Source organism: Anabrus simplex, chromosome 1, assembly GCF_040414725.1.
Source record: "Anabrus simplex isolate iqAnaSimp1 chromosome 1, ASM4041472v1, whole genome shotgun sequence".
Classification (NCBI taxonomy): domain Eukaryota; kingdom Metazoa; phylum Arthropoda; class Insecta; order Orthoptera; family Tettigoniidae; genus Anabrus; species Anabrus simplex.
Window position 1 is genome coordinate 1,208,657,662 of NC_090265.1, and position 23,973 is coordinate 1,208,681,634.

Genomic DNA, 23,973 nt, shown 5'->3' on the forward strand with positions numbered 1-23,973 from the left:
AGGTGGTCGTTTGTCAACGAGTTTTTGTGCGCGCACGCGGAGGGATGAAAAGAAACAGCGTGGTTACTGTGGTAGTTGCCAGTGGTGTTCATTACTATCAGGCCGCAAATGTAAAACGACCCTTGATATTTCACATGAGATTGTGAGAAAAAAAATGTAGTCTTGGATTCGGAGAAATACGGTATCAATCCAGAGGCTTCTGTGGCAAACATTGCTGTTTTCTGTCTCAAACGGCATCACCTAACCTCAGTAGCGTAGCCAGGATTTCAGTTTGGGGTGGGGCCATTTATCCAGAATTTTATTTTGATAGGTGTCCAAACTTCCAGAGTTTAGATGGTGTAGAAAACCTAAAAAGCAAATTAGTTTCCTTGGATCCAAGCAAAAGTGGTGGATTCGTGCGGATTCTGGAAGCTAATAGTAATATTCTTCTTCTTCTTCCAAACACCCCCCGCGCTTTTCCCTCATCTGTGGGGTTGCGGGTGCGAACTGTGCCGCATATGTGGATTTGGCCCTGTTTTGCAGCCGGATGTTCTTCCCGATGTCAACCCTATATGAAGGGATGTAATCACTGTTGTGTGTTTCTTTGGTAGTTGGCAGTGTAGTATGTTGTCTGAATATGAAGAGGAAAGTGTTGGGACAAAGTCCTAGTCTCCGAGCCAGAAGAATTAATCACACGCGATTAAAATCCCCGACCCGGCCGGGAATCGAACCCGGGACCCTCTGAACCGAAGGCCTCAACACTGATGATTCAGCTAATGAGTCGGACTCCGGAAGCTAATATTAATATACGTTATATATAAAATGCTTAATAAAAGTAGATTCGTTAAAACTCCTGGGGTGTCTGGACTCCTTGGACGACACCCCCCCCTCTCTGGGCTACCACTGTTACTCCCATCTCAACATAACTGCAGCATTTCATATATTCCGAGTACAAGTGAAATGATGCAAGAATAAACAGTGTGAGTAAAGGGGCAATATTCTGGTTTAGATTAAATACGGTAATGTTATTATAATAATGGTCATGTGATAAGCAATAAAGAAGTGACACTTTATACAAATAATGCAGCAAAAAAATACGCACACACACGTCGAATACAGGTTTGTCGCCCTTCTTGTCCATGGCTAGATGATGAAGCCAAGAGAATGATGGCCCACCGTGACTCGTTATTTTGACATTATAAACAAACCCTAGATGACACAGACTTTGAATATTACCGCATCTTAAAACATCGCACAAAGCAGTTAATCAGAAATAAGAAATGTATATAGGCCTATTTCCGGAATTTAGCTAACAACTTAAATTCTAATTGCGCATGTGACCAACTTAGAGCTCTGGGAATAGGAAAACATCAACAGAGACAGACGACTTCTGACATTCCACTTGACGAACTGAATGATTACTTTAGTAGAATAAATATTCATCCTACCCCAATTAACTGCACCGACTCTCTGCCCTCCCCTCCAGCCAATCCACCATTCACATTTCACAGTGTCACAGAAAATCAGGTTGAAAAGGCTTTGCATTCCATTAAATCAAAGGCTACAGGTGTGGATGATATTCCTATTACTTTTATACATGACATTATGGGTGCTGTCCTGCCTGTACTACTGACGCACATACTGAATTACTGTTTACTAAACGGAAATTTCCCTACTGTCTGGAAAACAGCCAATATTATACCGCTATCTAAGAGTTTAAACCCACAATCACCCTCTGACTATCGTCCTATGTCTATACTCCCTGCGCTTTCTAAAGCCTGAGAACATTTAGTATACGAGCGGAATACCTAAATCAAAGTGCTCTTTTGTACCCTTTGCAATCTGGATTTAAGAAGGGTCACAGTACCGTCACAGCACTTTTGAAGGTTACTGGAGACATTAGAAATGCTATGGACAAACGACTGCTCACTATACTTATCCTTCTTGACTTCAGTAGCGCCTTTGACACTATAGTAATTCGGGCTATAATAAAGAAAATGAAACTGCTAAATTTCGACCTGGCTGCGCGTAACGTTTTTAGTTCTTTCTTGAATAACCGTCAATGGCGTGTAACAGTAAACGGCAAGGCCTATAAATGGAAAATGAAACTTACTGTTGCCCCACAGGGCAGTATTCCAGGGCCTCTAATTTTCTGTATTGATATCAGTGACATACCATCTGTCACAGGAAATAACACACACCACCTTTATGCTGACGATCTTCAAATATATTGACATTGCAAGACAAGACATTAATATTGACCTCCGACGACTCAGTATATATGCACAACGAAACTCTGTTAATACTAAACTGCACAAAATCTCAGGCAAACATAATTGGATCACGAAAATTACTGAACTGCTCAAACAATGTCGTAATCCCGCCTATCCTACTGAATGGTAACATTATTCCCTACAGTAAAACGGTTAAAAATCTCAGCGTAATGACGAATGAAACAGTTGATTGGTCTGATTACACGAAAGAAATACGTCAAAAAGATTTTTGGAGTGCTTCACTCTCTTAAACGGCAGAGGGATGTATTTCCATTTCAGCTACTGGCCAAACTCATACAGACACTCATTCTTCCTATTCTTGATTATTGTGATGTTGTTTCAGTTGACATGACGAGAGAAGAAACCCTTAAACTTCAATGAGCACTGAATTCCTGCCTGCGATTTATTTACAATATCGGGTACGATGTTCATATCATCCCGTACTTTCAGGTTTCTTGGTTGATGTCTGACAAACGTCGGCAGCTACACACTTCAACGATGGTGTTTAGAATGGTAACTGAAAGTCAGCCACTGTATATTTCTTCTAAATTAATCTTTTTATCATCATTTCACAACTTAAATACATGTTCAAGATTCATTCTTTCTATTCCACTGCTCCCCACAAATAAAGTTAATAGATCATTTGTGGCGGCTGTCGCCAGATTATGGAATTCCCTGTCAGCTCAGGTCAGAGAAACTAGCTTTTTTAAATCACGATTTAAGGTCACCCTGCCGAGACTACCTGCTGAGGAGAGTTGACTTAAAGGTTGAATATGAATGTATGCGTGCCTGAGGATTAGTCATTTTTAAGAGTTTTTAATATTTAGTTTTAAAATTAATTTAGTAATATATTTAAATTTATTTTCAATTCTATTCATTTATGTAGTTTTTACTATTTTAAGTATCTCAGTATTTTATTTAATATTCTGATTAGTATGAGCCCAAACTTCGCCACTGTACAGAAGGCACTAATACATACATACATACATACATACATACATACATACATACATACATACATACATACATACATACATACATACATACATATATACATTGTCATTATAGACTGTTATGCCTTTCAGCGTTCAGGCACTAATAAATAAATAAATAAATAAATAAATAAATAAATAAATAAATATAGAATGTAAAGCGTATGGGTATATATATTTTGTTAGTTGGTAAAGAAAAATTTCACGTCACAACATATGCTAGGTAGGGTTTACTTTGTCCTATTAGTTTCCCTCGTGGTTAGGGCCGCGCAGCTGTGAGCTTGCATATGGGAGATAGTCGATTCAAACCCCACCGTCAGCAGCCCTGAAAATGGCTCCCCGTGGTTTCCCATTTTCACACCAAGCAAATGCTGGGGCTGTACGTTAATTAAGGGCACGGCCGCTTCCTTCCCACTCCTAGGCCTTTCCTATCTCACCGTCGCCATAAGACCTATCTGTGTCGGTGCGACGCAAAGCAAATTGTTAATCAGTTTCCCTCGCAAGCCTGGGATACATAATATAGTAGTATAAAGTTCAGTTTTGTGACTCTAATATTCGTATGTATAATTTTTATTAACGCGGCGCCATAACCAACAACACGGAGCTGTTGCCATTTCAACACCGTTTTAAGGGCCACCGACCCAAGCCGGGATATGAACCTGCCAACTCGGACTCAGAACGACAGCGATTCAACCAACTGAGCCACATGAAAAGGAGGCATTTGTAATTATTGTTATAAATAGATGCCGTTAGAATTTTTACAAAGGTTTTATGAGGAGCATTTATTACGGCGTACGTTTTCCAACTGTCATAAATGCACGAGGCCGGACAGAAGAACTAGCTGGAAGCTAAAGAGCCTTGCAAGGGTGTCGCTTCCTTCTCTGTTCACTTTTCCAAACCAAACTCCATGGCGTAACAGCCCCGAAGGGCCATCGCCTACCAAGCGACCGCTGTTCAGCCCGGAGGCCTGCAGATTGCGAGTTGTCGTGTGGTCAGCACGATGAAACCCCTCCTCCGTTATTCTTGGCTTTCTAGACCGGGGCCACCATCTCACCGTCAGATAGCTCCTCAATTATAAACATGTGGGCTGAGTGTACCTCGAACCAGCCCTCAGATCCAGGTAAAAATCCCTGGCCTGCCCGGGAATCGAACCCAGGGCCTCCGGTAAGAGGCAGGCATGCTACCCCTACACCACGGGACCGGCTGGTTACCTTTAGGTCTCCTTATTTTAGAATTTGACTTAAGGCATCCTGCATTCGATTCCCGGCACTGACAGAGTTAAGAAAGGCATGCGATGGGGAAGACACAGCCTTGTTTTTGTGGGTGCAGTAGAGTTGGCCTTGAGTCTCCCATAATCAAAATATCTATGACCTTCATGGTGTGTAGTACCAAAGTGATTCCTTTTTTTAAGAAGACAAATTAAATGAAAATTCTACTTCCTCACAAACAAAGAACGATAATATCAATTTTATGAACAGTTTCAATAATGCAGCCGGTTTATGTTAAGAGTACAGAAGTTATGATTGTACATGGTAAAAATCAAAACCATCAATATGTACTTAAGATCCGTCACCGCACTCGGTAGGGCCAGCTTTTTTTCATATCCACCGGGCGAGTTGGCTGTGCTGTTAGGGGCGCACAGCCGTGTGCTTGCATCCGGGAGATAGTGGGTTGAAATCCCACTGTCGGCAGTCCTAAAGATGGTTTTTCGTGGTTTCCCATTTTCATACCAGGCAAATACTGGGGCTGTACCTTAATTAAGGCCACGGCCTCTTCCTTCCTTCCCACTCTTAGCCCTTTCCTTTCCCATCGTCGCCATAAGTCCTACGGTGCGACGTAAAGCAAATTCTAAATAATAAATAAAAAATCTTTTCACAACCCCTTCCAAGGAAAAGTTGTATACACTCTACTGGCCTCGACTTACTGAAATTATTTTGTGGGTGCGCCACTGCATCCACTCACCATTTAAGGTACAAGGTAAGCCCGAAGAATGGTTGGATACTGAAAATACACCACCATAAATGATGCGGTTATGGCTCAAAACTATAAAGAAAGGTAAGGGACGGGATCCAGTGTTATAAGTAGAAACCATATCAATACAACGTGACTTCTCATTTTAAAAATGTTTCATGCATCGACTGCGATTCAAGCCTGGGCCGTCCTGATGAGAAGATAGAACCATTGGAACTGAGTTTTCACGCCCGCCAATTACAAAGTATTTACCCGCACTTTTGATGGTGCAATTGGAGGTTCCAATCAGTCACCGGGCATTTGACAAAATATATAGGCCTACATATCGAACTTAGGCACGCATCCCCGATTGTCTTGCTACTGTTAGAATTAAAAAAAAAACTTTTTCATAACTTATCGAGGATGTACATAGTTTTGGCTTCTCAGTGACGAAATGGCCCTCTTCAAAAAAATTTATTTACTACCGAGCCGAGTTGGCCGTGAGCGTAGAGGCGCGCGGCTGTGAGCTCGCATCCGGGACATAGTAGGTTCGAAGCCCACTATCGGCAGCCCTGAAGATGGTTTTCCGTAGTTTCCCATTTTCACACCAGGCAAATGCTGGGGTTGTACCTTAGTTAAGGCCACGGCCACTTCCTTCCAACTCCTAGGCCTTTCCTATCCCATCGTCACTATAAGACCTATCTGTGTCGGTGTGACGTAAAGCCCCTAGCAAAAAAAAAAAGTTTACTTATATGGCACAAAATGGGGAACTGACGTACAGCTCAAAATCCTGTCACAGTCTTCCGAACGCTGCAACTTAAACACAGCACATCTCTAACCACAGTACAACCCGAGGATCCCTAGGACATTGTTGCTTCCTAGAACCGATGTGCAAAATCTGACACTGTGTTGTAAGCTTGCAGCTGTTTCTGGCCGTGGCCCCAGTTATCTCGGTGGTCACGTTCCAGCCCCCAAATGAGTAATCCCTTGGTAATTGCCCTTTTCCTGTCCGGCTCCATGGCTAAATGGTTAGCATGCTGGCCTTTGGCTACAGGGGTCCCGGATTTGATTCCCGGCAGGGTCGGAAATTTTAAACTTAATTGGTTAATTTCGCTGGCACAGGGGCTGGGTATATGTGTCGTCTTCACCATCATTTCATCCTGATTACGAAGTTCAGGTTGGCTACGCACTCTGCCATATCTTGAGGTGAAGGCCTATCTCATTCTTACTTAATTGCGGTATTTAGCATTAAAAGTAAGTGATCGTTTATTCAGCGTTTATCTTTAACGAGTTAACAACGGTTATCGAGCACGTTATTTACACGTATATAACGAAAACATGATCTCCTCTTTCATTTTCTTCACGGAAGAACAGTCAACGGGTATTACTAATAGACTCCGACATTGCCTTCGAATGTTGACGGGTGAGCTCGCTGGTGGGCATAGCGAGAAAACGATACGGTACCGAAGATGATCGATCGCATGCAGTATAATGACTGGGTGCATAAATATCGGCAATGGAAAAAATGGAGCGCGTAATCGCTTGTAATAATGGGTGCGTCAATGATAGGGTTCTCGCTGTAACCGAAGGATAATACACAGTTTAATATAGGAATTTTGAAGGGATGGACAAAAGTTATCGTTATAACGGGGTTCTCATTATATACCGTACTCGCTGTAGCGGACTTCTACTGCAATTAGGATTCTCTCAGAGGACAGGAAGGAAAGTAGGCCTCGCTCAAACAATGTACATGATACAGTAGGTGTAATAGAGGGATGGGAAGGAAAGGGGGGAATTGTACAAGACAGGTGGTCTAATGTTTTAAGAGGAAGGAGATTGCAGGCTAAGGGCTCCATTCAGGATCAGAATTCAGGACAGGTGTCGGTGAGAAATCAGTACGAGTCACTGCAGGTAGAACAACCGAGGGAAGATGAGAAACAGGGAACTGTTGCCGAGAAGTGTGGAAGTAGGAGAGAGGGAAGAGGTAGGAAAGGGAAATGTGGAGTAGTGGATAGGAAAAGACAGGTGGAACAGGGTCATGGGATGGACAAATGGGAGGAGGGAGTAGCTTCTGCGGCTGTCAGGAAAGATAGGACTGACCAGGAGGGGAGGGGATCAAATGAGGTGGATAGGGTTGAGGCTCTGGTTATGGGGGATTCCATCGTTAGACATGTTGGGAAAGTGTGTGGAGGAAAGGGTACCAGGGTGGAGAGTTATCCAGGAATTAGGTTAAGGGAGATGTTGAGGAAAGTTGAAGAGAAGGAGGAGGGAAAGGAGAAGGTGGTAGTGTTTTATCTTGGTACTAACAACGTAAGACAAGCAGGTATAAATACCAACATAGTTGGAGACGTGTGGGACCTGGTAAATGCAGCACGGTTGAAGTTTAAGAAAGCGGAGATTGTTATCAGTGGAATACTGTGTAGGAGGGATACTGACTGGAAGGTGATTGGGGATTTAAAGGAGACTATGGAGTGGGTATGTGGAAAACTGGGAGTGAGATTTCTAGATCCTAATGGGTGGGTAGGAGATAGAGATCTGCACTCAGATGGCCTTCACTTAAACCGCAGTGGTACGTATAAGTTAGGAAATTTGTTTAGAAGGGTTATAGGTGAGGTACATTCAGGAAAAAAGGGTGGCCTAGGGAGCGGTGTTAAGGGAACAGGGAACTGGAAATCAAGTAGAGATGACATAAAAATGTTAGTGCTCAACTGTAGAAGTATTGTACAGAAAGGAATCAAATTAAGTAATTTAATAAATATATACTTACCAGATATTGTAATAGGAGTTGAATCATGGCTGAGAAATGATATAATGGATGCAGAAATTTTCTCACGGTACTGGAGGGTGTATCGTAGAGATAGGATAGGAATGGTAGCACGGGAAGTATTCATTCTGGTGAAGGAAGAATTTGTAAGCTACGAAAAAGTTAAAGATGACAAACACGAAATTCTAGGTGTAAGGCTCATCTCTAAAGATATTGGGGAACTTGATATCTTTGGAGTGTACAGACCAGGAAAGGGTAGTGCAGATGCTGATTCAGAATTATTTGATAAGATAATCAGCTATGTGGGAAGCGATAGGGAAAGGAACATGATTGTAGCGGGTGATCTCAATTTACCAAATGTCAATTGGGAAGGTAATGCGAACGACAGGAAGCATGACCAACAAATGGCAAATAAGTTAATATGGGAAGGGCACCTGATTCAGAAAGTGATGGAACCAACTAGAAGGAAGAATATTCTGGATGTGTTGCTGGTAAAACCACATGAGCTCTATAGAGAAACCGAAGTAATATATGTTATTAGTGATCACGAAGCTGTTTTTGTGGTAATTAGAAATAAATGTGAAAGAAAGGAAGAGATTAAAATTAGGATTATTAGGCAGTACCATATGGCTGATAAAACAGGCATGAGGGAGTTTTTAATAGGTAACTATGATCGGTGGAAAACGGTAAATAAATATGTTAACAGTCTCTGGGATGGGTTTAAAGCAGTTGTTGAGGAATGTGAAAATAGGTATGTACCTTTAAAAGTGGTAAGGAATGGTAAAGATCCACTATATTATAACAGGGATGTAAAGAGACTAAGAAGGAGGTGCAGGTTGGAAAGAAATAGAGTTAGAAATGGTTGTGGAAATAAGGATAAATTGAAGGAACTTGCTAGGAAATTGAATCTAGCAAAGAAGTCAGCTAAGGACAACACGATGGCAAGCATAATTTGTGGCCATACAAATTTTAGTGAAAAATGGAAGAGTATGTATAGGTATTTTAAGGGAGAAACTGGTTCCAAGAAGGACATTCCAGGAATCATTAATGAACAAGGGGAGTGTGTATGCAAGGATCTTCAAAAGTCACAAATATTCAATCAGCAGTATGTAAAGATTGTTGGTTACAAGGATAATGTCCAGATAGAGGAAGTGACTAATACTAAAGAAGTATTAAAATTTACCTATGAAAGCAATGACAATTACAGTAAGATACAAAAGTTGAAAACTATAAAAGCAGCTGGAATTGATAAAGTTTCGGGGGATATACTATAGACAATGGGTTGGGATTTAGTACCATATCTGAAGTACTTGTTTGATTATTGTTTGCATGAAAGAACTTTACCAGATGAATGGAGAGTTGCTATAGTAGCCCCTGTATATAAAGGAAAGGGTGATTGACATAAAGCTGAAAATTACATGCCAGTCAGTTTGACATGCATTGTATGTAAGTGCGATTGGACTTGACAAAAGAGTGACTGAATGGGTGGCTCTGTTTCTAGAAAATAGAACTCAGAGAATTAGAGCAGGTTAAACTTTATCTGTCCCTGTAATAATTAAGAGGGGAATTCCTCAAGGCAGTATTATTGGACCTGTATGTTTTCTTATATATATATATATCAATGATATGTGTAAAGAAGTGGAATCAGAGATAAGGCTTTTCACAGATGATGTTATTCTGTACAGAGTAATAAATAAGTTACAAGATTGTGAGCAACTGCAACGTGACCTCGATAATGTTGTGAGATGGACAGTAGGCAATGGTATGATGATAAATGGAGATAAAAGTCAGGTTGTGAGTTTCACAAATAGGAAAAGTCCTCTCAGTTTTAATTACTGCGTTGATGGGGTGAAAGTTCCCTTTGGGGATCATTGTAAGTACCTAGGTATTAATATAACAAAAGATCTTCATTCGGGTAATCACATACATATGATTGTAAATAAAGGGTACAGATCTCTGCACATGGTTATGAGGGTATTTAGGGGTTGTAGTAAGGATGTAAAGGAGAGAGCATATTTGTCTCTGGTGAGACCCCAACTAGAGTATGGTTCCAGTGTATGGGACCCTCACCAGGATTACTTGATTCAGGAACTGGAAAAAATCCAAGGAAAAGCAGCTGGATTTGTTCTGGGCGATTTCGGACAAAAGAGTAGCGTTACAAAAATGTTGCAAAGTTTGGGCTGGGAAGACTTGGGAGAAAAGAGACGAGGTGCTCAACTAAGTGGTATGTATGTCTCAAATATTATTACAATATTGTTAAGTCCACCTGTTCAATACAATACAATATAATCCACTATTTCATATAGTTAAAATTTTATACATAATATATAAAAGTCACTGGTACATGTTTCACCCTCCTTTACGGGCATCATCAGCCTATATCAGTCTTAAAAATAATACATATGGAGTCTTTCTAATCTTATAAATTATGGGGTAAAATGTTGAACAGTGATTTCGTTAAATATTATACAATAACATCTAAAACAACGATAATGCACCAAAGTGTGTTAAAAAAAAAGAGTAAATTAACAGTTTTTGAAGATTAAAACGTGGTTAAACATGAATATTTGAGAGTTTAAAACTAAAATGGATTCTTTTGTTATATATCATTAAGACTGTGACGGCCTTGAGTGTAAACACAATCATCAGAGGGGGATGTTTCTTCAATTCCCATAGTATGAATCCAAGATGGTAAAATCACTGTCAGTTATTTAAAACAGAAGTGTGAACGTAATAAACATGTTAAAATGTATACGGTTGATATATCTGAAAGTAGAAAAGAAAATCGAACTTCTTGTGGAGGCGTTGCTGATGATAAAATGTATGTCAAAGCTAGCGGATGTCAGTATATATGTTGGTGTGGTAGTTAACATGTTTATTGTACGTTCACACTTCTGTTTTAAATAACTGACAGTGATTTTACCATCTTGGATTCATACTGTGGAAATTGAAGAAACATCCCCCTTTGATGATTGTGTTTACACTCAAGGCTGTCACAGTCTTAATGATATATAACAAAAGAATCCATTTTAGTTTTAAACTCTCAAATATTCATGTTTAACCACGTTTTAATCTTCAAAAACTGTTAATTTACTCTTTTTTTTTAACACACTTTGGTGCATTATCATTATTTAGGATGTTATTGTATAATATTTTACGAACATTTTACCCTATAATGTATTGTATTGAACAGGTGGACTTAAAAATATTGTAATAATATTTGAGACATACGTCAACTTCAATACGGAACCAAAATGAGAATAGTTACTTGTAAGTGGTATGTTCCAAGCTGTCAGTGGAGAGATGGCGTGGGAGGACATCAGTAGACGAATAAGTTTGAGTGGTGTCTTTAAAACTAGGAAAGATCACGATATGAAGATAAAGTTGGAATTCAAGAGGACAAATTGGGGCAAATATTCGTTTATAGGAAGGGGAGTTAGGGACTGGAATAACTTACCAAGGGAGATGTTCAATAAATTTCCAATTTCTTTGCAATCATTTAAGAAAAGGCTAGGAAAACAACAGATAGGGAATCTGCCACCTTGGCGACTGCCCTAAATGCAGATCAGTAGTGATTGATTGATTATTAACCCATATGCACCCACCTGCCATGTGCACTGACATAGCTAGGAATCCACCAACTTTTTAGTGTGCAGGCTTGGTGTTGCAAGCTTTCAGTTAAAACTGCAAGTATTATCACAGGTTCTGTTTTATATTATTGTGAAATTCCACATTACTGCCCATGACACAAAAAACAGAACAATACAGAAAACAAACACACACAAAATCCCTGAAATTTTTCATTAACGTATATTACCTCAGAAGTTCTTTACTGCGTGGAAATGGTCCATACAAAGTGGACCACTGTTAGGTGGTTTCCTTCCTCTGCTTGTGTTTCAGGCATGCAACACACTGTTTTGTTGTTCTGGAACCCTTTGATTGGGAAGTGGTGACCAGTCATTCTTGGTGGTAACTCTCCAGGTGTGACAGAACGTCTAGCTACAACCCCTTCTTGAAATGAACAACCAATAATTTCTTCTGTCAATTTCTGTTTGAAAACATTAAATGTTCTGCCCTGTTTCCCATTGATAATTCGGTGCAGAATGCGAGAATTCAGAAGGATCATATCCAAAATTTTAAAAAACTTTTTTGTAGGCCTTGTGAGTTTTAAAGTAATAAACTTCATGGTTGGGTTTCGTATTGAGTTGAGACTTAACTTAAAATGAATACAAGATTTATTGCTCCACCTTCTCAATACTTAAAATCATTTAACGTTTAACGTGACACTCACTCTGTCTGTTGCACTCCTTCCAACAGCTCGTTCCAAACAAGCGCAAGGTGAGTACTCGTTATTTCACACACACACACACACACACACACACACACACACACACACACACACACACACACACACACACACACACACACACACACCCTCCCTTAGTACTTTCTCTATCAGATTTTTCGAGTTAATTCTAATTTTGTTCTTCAGGTTCTTTGGGTTCCGACTGAATTGAGACTTCCCTTAAACACAGCATTTGCTTAAGCTATATAGAACAAGTCCAGCTTTCTCAATTCGTCAAGTCTACTGTATATTGGTCATATTGGACAATTCCCTCTGCGCCATCGTGGAACTTGCCCCCTGAACTTTCCAGAAAACTAAGACTTCACTTGAATTTAAATGTGCAACACGAGTCCAACCGTCAACCTAGACTTTGGCATCAAGAAATTTTAAACGACATCACAATTATTTTATTCATTTGTTAATTTTTACATATTCTGGTCATATTTATTTTAACTTATGTATAAGGTTTGTACTTGTATGTCATTCCACTACCATCAATCCTCTTGTTCATCCATATTAATTTAGTTTATGTCTTTTGCTTGCAATTTCGGCTAGGCTGATGATGGTCCAAAAAATGTTTTGTTAAACGTTAAATGATTTTAAGTATTGAGAAGGTGGAGCAATAAATCTTGTATTCATTTTAAACTTGTGTGTTTTACACATAACACGAAATTGACTGAGAAGTTGGTCTTCTAAATCTACACCTCCCATGTTAAGCCTTATAGGAAATAAAAGCTGTTGGTGTGAATAGGACAACTCCAGTCTTCCAGTCATTCTTTCCAGTGCAAGCAAAGTCTAGTCCATGAATTGTTGAGAACACTAAAATGTCCTTCTTGTCCTTCCAGTTGATCACACACATACTGTTGCAAGAATATATAATTGCCTCCCCCTTCTGGAGCTGTAGGCATACCTTATCTATTTCTTTGAGCATATTTTCCTATTGGCCCTGACTGTTCCACACACATTTGTTCCTTTTGAGTGTAAATAAAGATATAGATCCGGTGACGAATACCAGTTATCTACTTACAAACAATAGCCCTGATCCAGTAAATTACAGTGAGACATCATATCTATCACTATCTTGCTGCTAGCTGGCATATCATTGACTTTATTTCGACCTACATAAATTTTGAAGGAATGTATGTAACCATTGTTTGAGTCAGACAGTTTATAAAACTTTACACCAAACCGTGCTCGCTTAGATTTGTTGTACCAAATGAAATGAAAACAACCTCTACATTTCATCAGTAATTCACTAATGAAATGTTCCTCCCAGGTGTGTACAATGTTCTAAATTTGGTTTCAATCATCTCCATAACTGGGCCCAACTTTCTAAGAGGAACGGATGTATTAGCGACCTCATTATTTGCCAGATGTAAATATTTGCTCAGCTCAAGAAATCTGCCGTGAGGCATGACAGTTCTAAAATAGGGTGTATCAATACTTACATCTTTGCACCAGTAAGTCTGAATTGTTGGTTATTGTATCAGTCCCATTAGAATACAAAGAGCTATATATACACATATTTCATTCAAGTCGGTCTGAGAAAAGTTGGGATCAGCACTGGCATACCTATTAGTTTTGTCTGCTATGAACTGTACAGTGTTGTCATCTAAGTATTTCTGGGCTCACGTTAACTAGATAGTGAGTAGTTAGTATCTTTGGAGTCTAATAAAAAAGTTATGTTATTGAGAATTTGTTTAAGTTTTTCTGCGTAGATGATGTGGGATCTTTCTTTCTCAATTCAAAATTATTGCTCGTTAGAAAATTCTTAGTCTTTTCAATATAATCTTGTCTTTCTATCAGCACAATAGTATTACCTTTATCAGCTTTTGTCACAACAATATTATTATTATTATTATCTATCTTCATCAATAATTTAACATTCTTATTCAACTCCTTATGGTTCTCTACCGTATGTTCTATCATATTCTATATAATGTTCTACTAACTTTGAATCTAAGAGTAACTTGTTCATCAACTGGGGCTGTACCTTAATTAAGGCCACGGCCGCTTCCTTCCCACTCGTAGCCCTTTCCTGTCCCGTCGTCGCCATAAGACCTATCTGTGTCGGTGCGACGTAAAGCAACTGGCAACAAAAGGTATGTTAGCTATGATCACTTCAGTTTCAGCTATTAACGTGACCAAATCTTTTACATTATTATAATTCTCCTTTTCCCAATTCACTGATGAATGGAATGGATGATTTTCTGGAAACATGTATGATAAAAAAGTAATTTTCAATCATTATAAGGTGTATTGTCAAGGTGGACCCAACATTAATTATTTTAAATAGTTTCTTTAATAGGTTCAGACAAGTCAATACAGGATCAAATAAAATACCTATTATGGTTAAGTTTATCAATAATGAAAAATGATTATCATTGAGTGTGGTTCAGTAATGCAAACCGGAGACAGAACAGCTTGGACCAAACATAGCAGACTTACTTGTCAGAACATTGTTTTGTATTTTGTGTTTAAGAGTGGCTTCAACATTGAAAGGAAATTTAAAAATTATTACATCATGAATTTTCAGTGTGTTGTACAATTTTAAAACAGTATTGTTACATGTTATAAAAAAAATATTAAACTCTCAGAACACTAGTTGAAAAACCATTATATCTTGTTTTTTCAGGCTTGAACAAGAAGATGAGGAGCAGGGCTTGGAAGTACTTGAAAAGGAACTAGATGAAGTAAGTGTTCACTCACACTCACACTCACCCCCACCCCCATCACCAATTCAAGATTCACACTTCTATTCCATAGCAGCTGGTATCATTGAGGATGTAACAGCAGGAACCCATACTCCAAAGCAACTTTTGGTTTTTAAGTTAGTTTTCTTGTCAAAGGAAGAAAATTATTTTATGATATTAGTATAAAACACTGTTTTCTGTCATAATTGAGGTGCTGCATGCAAAAACAGTTTAGCCTTGCATCACTAGTTAATCTGGAAAATATATTTTCAGAACCTTCAGTACATTGTGGATAGAGATATAAAATATGGATGAATACATTGCAGAAAATACAAGGCATTTTTCAACATGTGGAAAATTCCTAATAGTTTAGTATGAACACACTAGCATAACACCAATAAAGTAAATGGATGCACTCATATTACTTGAGGCGATGCAATTTTTTTTTTTTTTTTGCAGGCACATCCTCAAAGGAGGTGAGGTGCGGGTTCTTCTTTAACCACATACCAGCCCTTCTGCCTATCTTAAAACTCTGACCGCACTGGGAATCAAACCCCGGCCTCTGAGGGTGACAGCTAATATCATTAACTGTTACGCTGTGGACATAGCACCAGTTATACAGTCTGGTTCTGGATGTCAACTTTCAATCTCTACTGGGGAAAATATTTTTGTTTTAGATTTTTTTATCCAAACAATGTCCATAAACATACTGGTGAATCCCATGCTTCGTGTATAAATTCCACTGACCTACAGACTCCTACGACCTCTGTTTCAGAAGATAGTGGGTTTGAACCACACTGTCGACAGCCCTGAAGATGGTTGTCCATAGTTTCCCATTTTCACACACCAGGCAAATGCTGGCTGGGGCTGTACCTTAATTAAGGCCAAAGTCATGTCCTTCTCACTCCTAGCCGTTCCTATTCTATCATCACTGTCGGTGTGACGTAAAGCAGATTGTAAAAATAATATATTTTTTAAAAAACCTCTGTTTTCAAAGAAAGAATTGTGCTACTTACTGAGGCTGAGACAAATGATGTTCCAACTCTGACAGCACAGAAATGGATTTCGTATTACTTGTACATCAGACCCTCCTCTTTTTTTCCTCCCATTTTTACAGCCTTTTACAGGGGTGTCCATTATATAAGAACCTCCCATTTTTGTATGGTAAATATATGACTTTTAGGACTACATAATGGTAAATAATGAACACTTGACTTTTAGGTCTTGACTCACATAATACACTGACCCAGTTTTTCCCTTACATTTCTGGAAACAAATTCCTTGCTTAATGGACATATTTAATTGTCAGCAAAAAAGATCTTAATAGGTAATAGAAAATCTTAAAATTGGATGGATTGCTGTATGCAGTAAAACTAAATAAGAGATCAACAGCTGCACACTCTTGAACAAACTATGCCGTACACTTGCCACACGCTTTTGATACCATGAAATTTGGAATTTCAGAATATGCCTCACAATATAGGGAACTGCTTCATCAGACACTGTCGGAGGAGTATCATCAGGATGTAATACAGCACTGGGAGAGCCTGAAGACCACTATTTGGGATGCTTGCAAAGAAACGATGGGTTATAAGACCAAGAAACATCAGGATTGGTTTAATGAAAATGATGAGTTTGAAGCAGTGATCTCAGAGAAGCGTGGTGAAACGACATAAACTGCTTTGCAAAGAAAGAAGCCTTTTGTCTTACCAAAGCAAATGTCCAAAAAAGAACCTGTGTGCTCAAGAATGCATGGTGGACAACCAAAGCAAAAGAGCTGCAATATCTAACAGACAAAAATTCGCGGTAATTCTTCCAAGCCATGATAGCAGTTTATGGTCCCACCACCTTTGGTAGAAATCCACTCTGTTCCAGTGATAGAAATACACTTCTAAGGCTGGTATTCATAGTCGCAATAAGTAATACTTACGTTCAAGTTGAACTTAAATCTCGACTTTATTCCAGATTCCGGCACAAATAAGTCCTACTTAATAGTGATATACTTCATAAAGTCTAACTTCATGAAGCTGGACTTATTGAAATTCATAGTCATTTAAGTGTTACTTATGTGATGAAATAAGTTGAACTTCGTCAAGTCAAGCAGACCCTTGACTTATTTCACATCTTAACCTATAAAATGGATGAAGATTTTGAGGAAGTGTTAGACAAAATCCATGCTCCAAAGCGATACTTGAAAAATGTTATGGACCCATTTGAATTTTATAGTGAAGTGGAATTCAAAAGGAGGTTTCTGTGATGGCATTTCATATTTGCCCATACTTCCCGCAATTTTTAGCATCTCGCTATAATAAATTATAACGAAATTGGTGCTAGTTATAATAATACTTATAAAATCTTCGCTTCTGAAATAGTATTTTTACCATTATAAGAACATTACTTACATTTTCTACAGTGTGTATTGAGGAATTGAATTCTTCAGCAATACTTAACCAAGCATCTTCCTTTTGCTTAGAAGATACCGCGTTCATTTTCTTATTCTCTACTAGCAAATGAATGCTTCGCTACGGTATTCTACATTATATACAGATTTCTACGTGAATTGCTGTGAGTGAATTGCTATTTATTAAATAACATGTCTCTTAGCGTTATCGAAGAAACGCCACGCGAGGACCCCATACTTTCTTTCCCGTGTAACGTACGACTTGTGGAGTTGTGATAACGGCAGGCCCCCTTGTCTACTGCCGGTCACAATCGATTTGGGGAGTTTTCGTTACAATGACAGGCCCCCTTTCGTACTTCCGGACACATTACATATGAGGAGCGTTCATTACAACGGCAGGCACCTTCCCTACTGCCAATCAGTATTGAGTTATACTATTATCATTATAATGACAGGCCCCACTTTCTAATGCCAGTCAGCTTACTGTCAGTCACATTCGAGTTGGTGAGTTTCAGTTACAATACCAGGCCACTTTGCCTAAAGCCAAACACATTTTAATGGGTAAAACTGTTTATAATGGCGGGCACCCTTGTCTACTGCCAGACACAATCGGGTAGGGGAGATTTGAACAAAATTGCATGTTCCCTTGCCTTCTGCTAGTCAAACTGAGAAGGGAATTATTCATTAAAATGGTAGGCCCTCCTTACTAATGCCAGTTACACAAGAGTTGGAGAAGGACCCCATTCTTTTTTTTTACAAGTTGCTTTACGTCGCACCGACACAGATAGGTCTTACGGCGACGATGGGATAGGAAAGGACTAGGAGTGGAAAGGAAGCGGCCGTGGCCTTAATTGAGGTACAGCCCCAGCATTTGTCTGGTGTGGAAATGGGAAACAACGGAAAACCATCTTCAGGGCTGCCGACAGTGGGGTTCGGGACCACTATCTCCCGAATACTTAATACTGGCCGCACTTAATAATAATAATAATAGTAGTAATAATAATAATAGCAATAATAGTAATAATAGTAATAGTAATAATAATAATAATGTTATTTGCTTTACGTCCCATTGGAGTTTCAGATGATGATCTTGGAAGATTTTTGGCAGAGGTCTGGTGTTACCGTCAGCTAATCTCCAGATATCCTTGTACAGTGCATTCGAGAAGGTGTCCGACTGTAACAAAACAGATATGTCATTTTTAAAAAGTAGTGCTTGGCGTTTCGTTCCATGCGCTATTAGTCCTAACCCACCGAGCCTATATGGAAGATAAAGTTGGTCTCGTTGTACTCGAAATAGCTGGCCTTGCCATATGAACCAACCTATATATTTTGAGAGTTGGCCTTCAAATTTCGTAGGTAGCGGGAACACTTGAGCTAAATACCAAACCTTTGATAGCACATAAATGTTTATCACCACAACCCGCTGAGTTAAATTCAAATTCCTTTGACGAAATTTCATCATGACAGCCCTAACGTTGGCGATAACTATAGCCCAGTTGGTTTCTAAAGTATCGAGCACACATTTCTTCCATTTAACACCAAGGATCTTCACCTCATCAACCATACGAAACCAGTTCCTTGGAATGATTCCTGACCCTCCATTGAAGTGAAGTAAAGTCGTTTTTTGGATTAGATTTCGCTCCTGAAGCGGCACTATAGGTGCTGAGAGCTTTAGCAAGATGATCAATGTCATTGGTACATCAGACTAACATCGATATGTCATCAGCGTAAACACACAATGAAAATGTATAGGTATTTACTCTGTATCCTTGTAGCTGTGGTTGAAGTGTCTGAATGAATGGTTCCAGTCCTATGACAAAGAGTAGCATGGATAGTGGGCACCCCTGTCGTACTGATCTCTCTATCGGTATCAAAGTTGAAAAGTATCCGTTGACAAGCACTCGAGATATAGAGTTGAAATTGATCATTCGAATGTACTCAATCACTATATCAGGGAATTGAAAATGCTTTAAAACTAGGTATATTGATGGCTAACACGGTCAAAAGCTTTATCGAGATCTATGTTCAACAAGCTTAGTTGGTCACTTGGCTGGGATTGGACTTTCAAATGGATATCACGTAGAGTTCGCAGATTTGTCAGAATGGTACGTCCGGGAACACTGCAACACTGTTCATTTCCAATTACATCTGGCAGGACAGTCTTCAGACGACGGGATAACACTCTGGCTAATATTTTATAATCACTGCATAACAATGTAACCGGCCGGAAGTCCTCCACCTGAAGAGGTAATGTCTTTTTTGGGATGAGAACTATAATACCTTCATGTTGAGATTTGCATAGGGCACGACGGTTCAAGATAGTGCGAATAACATCACAGAATTCCTTTCCAATAATATGCCAGTATTGTTTGTAAAATTCATAGGGGACCCCGTCGATTCCTGGAGAGCGATTAGAAGGAAGATTTGTTATGATAGCTTGAATTTCAGCATCAGTAATTTCCATGCTAAGCAGTTCTTTGCTTTCCGGAGTAAGTTCGGCGTTACAGGATTGAAGTAATGTATTGACTTTGTTTATATCAATAGATTCCCTGGCGTATAACTGTTGATAGAATGAAGAAATTTCTCTCCGTATATCTTCCGGTGACGTAATCTCACTTCCATCAGGCGATTGTATTTTATGAATGTACCGGCGTTGCTGCTCTCGCTGTGCACGTGCTATGTGGTAGACACTGGCAACTTCATCGGGTAGGGCCGTGTGATCCTTCAGGCTCACGTTGATTTGTGTGAGGGTCCGCTGCTGCACTTTCAACAGTTTGTCTCCTTAATCTCATCGTAATTTTGTTCACCAGCATTATTCCTCTCCTGGAGCTTTCGGAGGACGGTATAATGGAATTCAGTGGTATCGCGTCTCTCTTGAGCCTTGTGATACGCAATGTTTTTGAAAATTCGTCTTATCCCTGGTTTACTGTTGTTTAAAAGTTTCATTTCCGTATTGATAGATATTACTTTACAAAAACAATATAAATATAAGTCACCACCTTATCAATACAAAATTTATTCACATTCAGCTAGTAAATATGGTCAAGACCGGTTTCGGCCCCTAGGGGGTCATCTTCAGTTGACATGCATAAAAGATATATTTTACAAAAACATCACATATAATGGTTAAAACGGACCCATTATATCGGAACATCATAACTAATCAAATACTGTTGTGAAAACTTCGTTAACCCCATTTTACCCCAAACAATGTATATATAGCACCACATATTAATAATGTTAATACAATGTATTTTTAACAAGGTATATATATTCCACTGTTTTAGTTATGTGTCCAATTTAACAAGATTATCCAATGCCTATGCTCAACAAAACAAATAATTTTCTAAAAGTTTAACCCTATTCCAAGACATAAAATAAGAATAATAGGCTTTATAAACTGATACTTTAGTATTTAAGATATATGCCAACAAGGTATTGCATACTAATATTTTAATCACAAGTGTCCAAACTAATAATTCTACATTTTCATATGACTGATCAATAATCAATTAATGTAATTTAAGAACCAATTTTTAATGTATATTACTGAACTTACTACCATTAATTTACACAAATGTATGTATATCTTATTCCACATTGTACAACCCAAATTAGATAGTGATAACATGAAAAATAGCATGTAATTTCATGGATGATGTATATTAGTTAACTACTTACCTTGACACTGTATGTTGGGAAACTTAGGATTGACACATACAATAGCTCAAATGTACCAAGACATACATACCAACATTTATGATCAGTTGGACTTATTTTAAGTTTTAACCGTTATATGTGATGTTTTTGTAAAATATATCTTTTATGCATGTCAACTGAAGATGACCCCCTAGGGGCCGAAACCGGTCTTGACCATATTTACTAGCTGAATGTGAATAAATTTTGTATTGATAAGGTGGTGACTTATATGTATATTGTTTTTGTAAAGTTATCCCTGGTTTGATGAGCCGATCCCACCATTCTGCACAATCACTATATTTACACTTCTGAAGTATCCATATATTCCAGTGGCGCAGAAATGTGTCCGTACACTGGTCATCCTTAAGTAGTGAGCAGTTCATTTTCCAGTATCCTCTCCCTATATAATATACTTTATGTGGGTACTGTATTTGACATACGACTGCGTGATGGTTAGTGAAGCTAACAGGTATCACCTCATAATTCCTAGGTTGAATGAGTGCTCGTGAGACGTACATGCGGTCAGTGCGTGAGGAAGAGTTGTACTGGATATAGGTATAGTGAGGAAGGGGCACATTCAACTCATCCACAACATCAGTCAGGTTCAAGGAGGTTAGGAGGTCATGTAAGGCAGGGTTCGGCGTGTAATTGTGGCCCGTTGAGTCCTCTAAACGCTGAACACAATTGAAATCCCCGGCAAGGATTGTTTTGGATGTTAGGAAAAACTTAAAACGGTCCACCTTTTCAATACAAAAATGTTATATTTATTTATAACATGTATTTGCACTTGGAACTAGTTTTGACGCTGTGTTTGCGTCATCATCAGCCAAAATGTGGGAAATAGGCAAGATGTAGGCATTTATATTACACAAGGCGTTACATTAAACAATACACATCTTATAAGGAGATAAAAACAGGGACGAATATAGAAACAAATGAATCGTTGAGAAAACAAAAGTTATACATATTAAAAATAACCTTAACCACATATCTTGCAGTGCGAAAGTGTTCTTCTTGATTGATTCCTGAATATAAAAACACGCGCACACATTTCTGGAGAGCCAGCAGGCAGGACAAAGTAAAGTGAAACCTTAAGAGTTCTTCTGAGAAGAATTCCTCATTTTTTCTATGTTCCGACTAACTAATTAAGTCTCCCTTGAGTTCTTGATAAACATACATAACAGGAAATTCTCCTTCACTCTCAACAGTAACTCTAAAGACCAACGGTAAAATTTTTATTTTAAATATTGTGCAGAGACGTGAAAGCATGATTTTGAACATGATATAACTCCTTCATATAACCCAGTTTTTTAATACAAGGTGTTGCATTGAATAATACACATCTTACGAGGAGATAAAAACAGGGACGAATGTAGAAACACATGCATCGTTGAGAAGGCAAGTTATACATATTAAAAATAAGCTTAACCACATAACTTGCAGTGTGAAAATATTTGCCTTGAATGATTCCTGAATACAAAACGCGCGCGCACACACTTCTAAAGAGCCAGCAGGCAGGAAAAAGTAAGGTGAAACCTTAAGAGTTCTTCTGAGAAGAGATCATCATTCTTTCTATGATCTGACTAACTAATGAAGTCTCCCTTGAGTTCCTGATAAACATACACAACAGGAAATTAAACAATATACATCTTACAAGGAGATGAAAACAGGGAAAGTTATACATATTAAAAATAACCTTAACCACACATCTTGTAGTGCGAAAATATTCGTCTTGAATGATTCATGAATACAAAACACACGCGCATACATTTCTGAAGAGCCAGCAGGCAGGAAAAAGTAATGTGAAACCTTAAGAGTTCTTCTGAGAAGAGTTCATCATTTTTTATGTTCCGACTAACTAATGAAGTCTCCCTTGAGTTCTTGATAAACATACATAACAGGAAATTCTCCTTCACTCTCAACAGTAACTCTAAAGACCAACGGTAAAATTTTTATTTTAAATATTGTGCAGAGACGTGAAAGCATGATTTTGAACATGATATAACTCCTTCATATAACCCAGTTTTTTAATACAAGGTGTTGCATTGAATAATACACATCTTACGAGGAGATAAAAACAGGGACGAATGTAGAAACACATGCATCGTTGAGAAGGCAAGTTATACATATTAAAAATAAGCTTAACCACATAACTTGCAGTGTGAAAATATTTGCCTTGAATGATTCCTGAATACAAAACGCGCGCGCACACACTTCTAAAGAGCCAGCAGGCAGGAAAAAGTAAGGTGAAACCTTAAGAGTTCTTCTGAGAAGAGATCATCATTCTTTCTATGATCTGACTAACTAATGAAGTCTCCCTTGAGTTCCTGATAAACATACACAACAGGAAATTAAACAATATACATCTTACAAGGAGATGAAAACAGGGAAAGTTATACATATTAAAAATAACCTTAACCACACATCTTGTAGTGCGAAAATATTCGTCTTGAATGATTCATGAATACAAAACACACGCGCATACATTTCTGAAGAGCCAGCAGGCAGGAAAAAGTAATGTGAAACCTTAAGAGTTCTTCTGAGAAGAGTTCATCATTTTTTATGTTCCGACTAACTAATGAAGTCTCCCTTGAGTTCTTGATAAACATACATAACAGGAAATTCTCCTTCACTCTCAACAGTAACTCTAAAGACCAACGGTAAAATTTTTATTTTAAATATTGTGCAGAGACGTGAAAGCATGATTTTGAACATGATATAACTCCTTCATATAACCCAGTTTTTTAATACAAGGTGTTGCATTGAATAATACACATCTTACGAGGAGATAAAAACAGGGACGAATGTAGAAACACATGCATCGTTGAGAAGGCAAGTTATACATATTAAAAATAAGCTTAACCACATAACTTGCAG

At 38.5% G+C, this 23,973-nt stretch overlaps 1 protein-coding gene across 1 annotated transcript in view; it reads left to right on the forward strand.

Annotated features, from left to right (window-relative positions):
* Atg6 (Beclin-1-like Atg6) overlaps positions 1-23,973 on the forward strand; it is a 187,684-nt gene that overhangs the window by 34,734 nt on the left and 128,977 nt on the right. Inside the window, exon 4 of the mRNA XM_067151648.2 lies at positions 14,939-14,996. Within this exon, the coding sequence (XP_067007749.1) occupies positions 14,939-14,996 (58 nt within the window). The remainder of the gene's footprint in view (positions 1-14,938; positions 14,997-23,973) is intronic.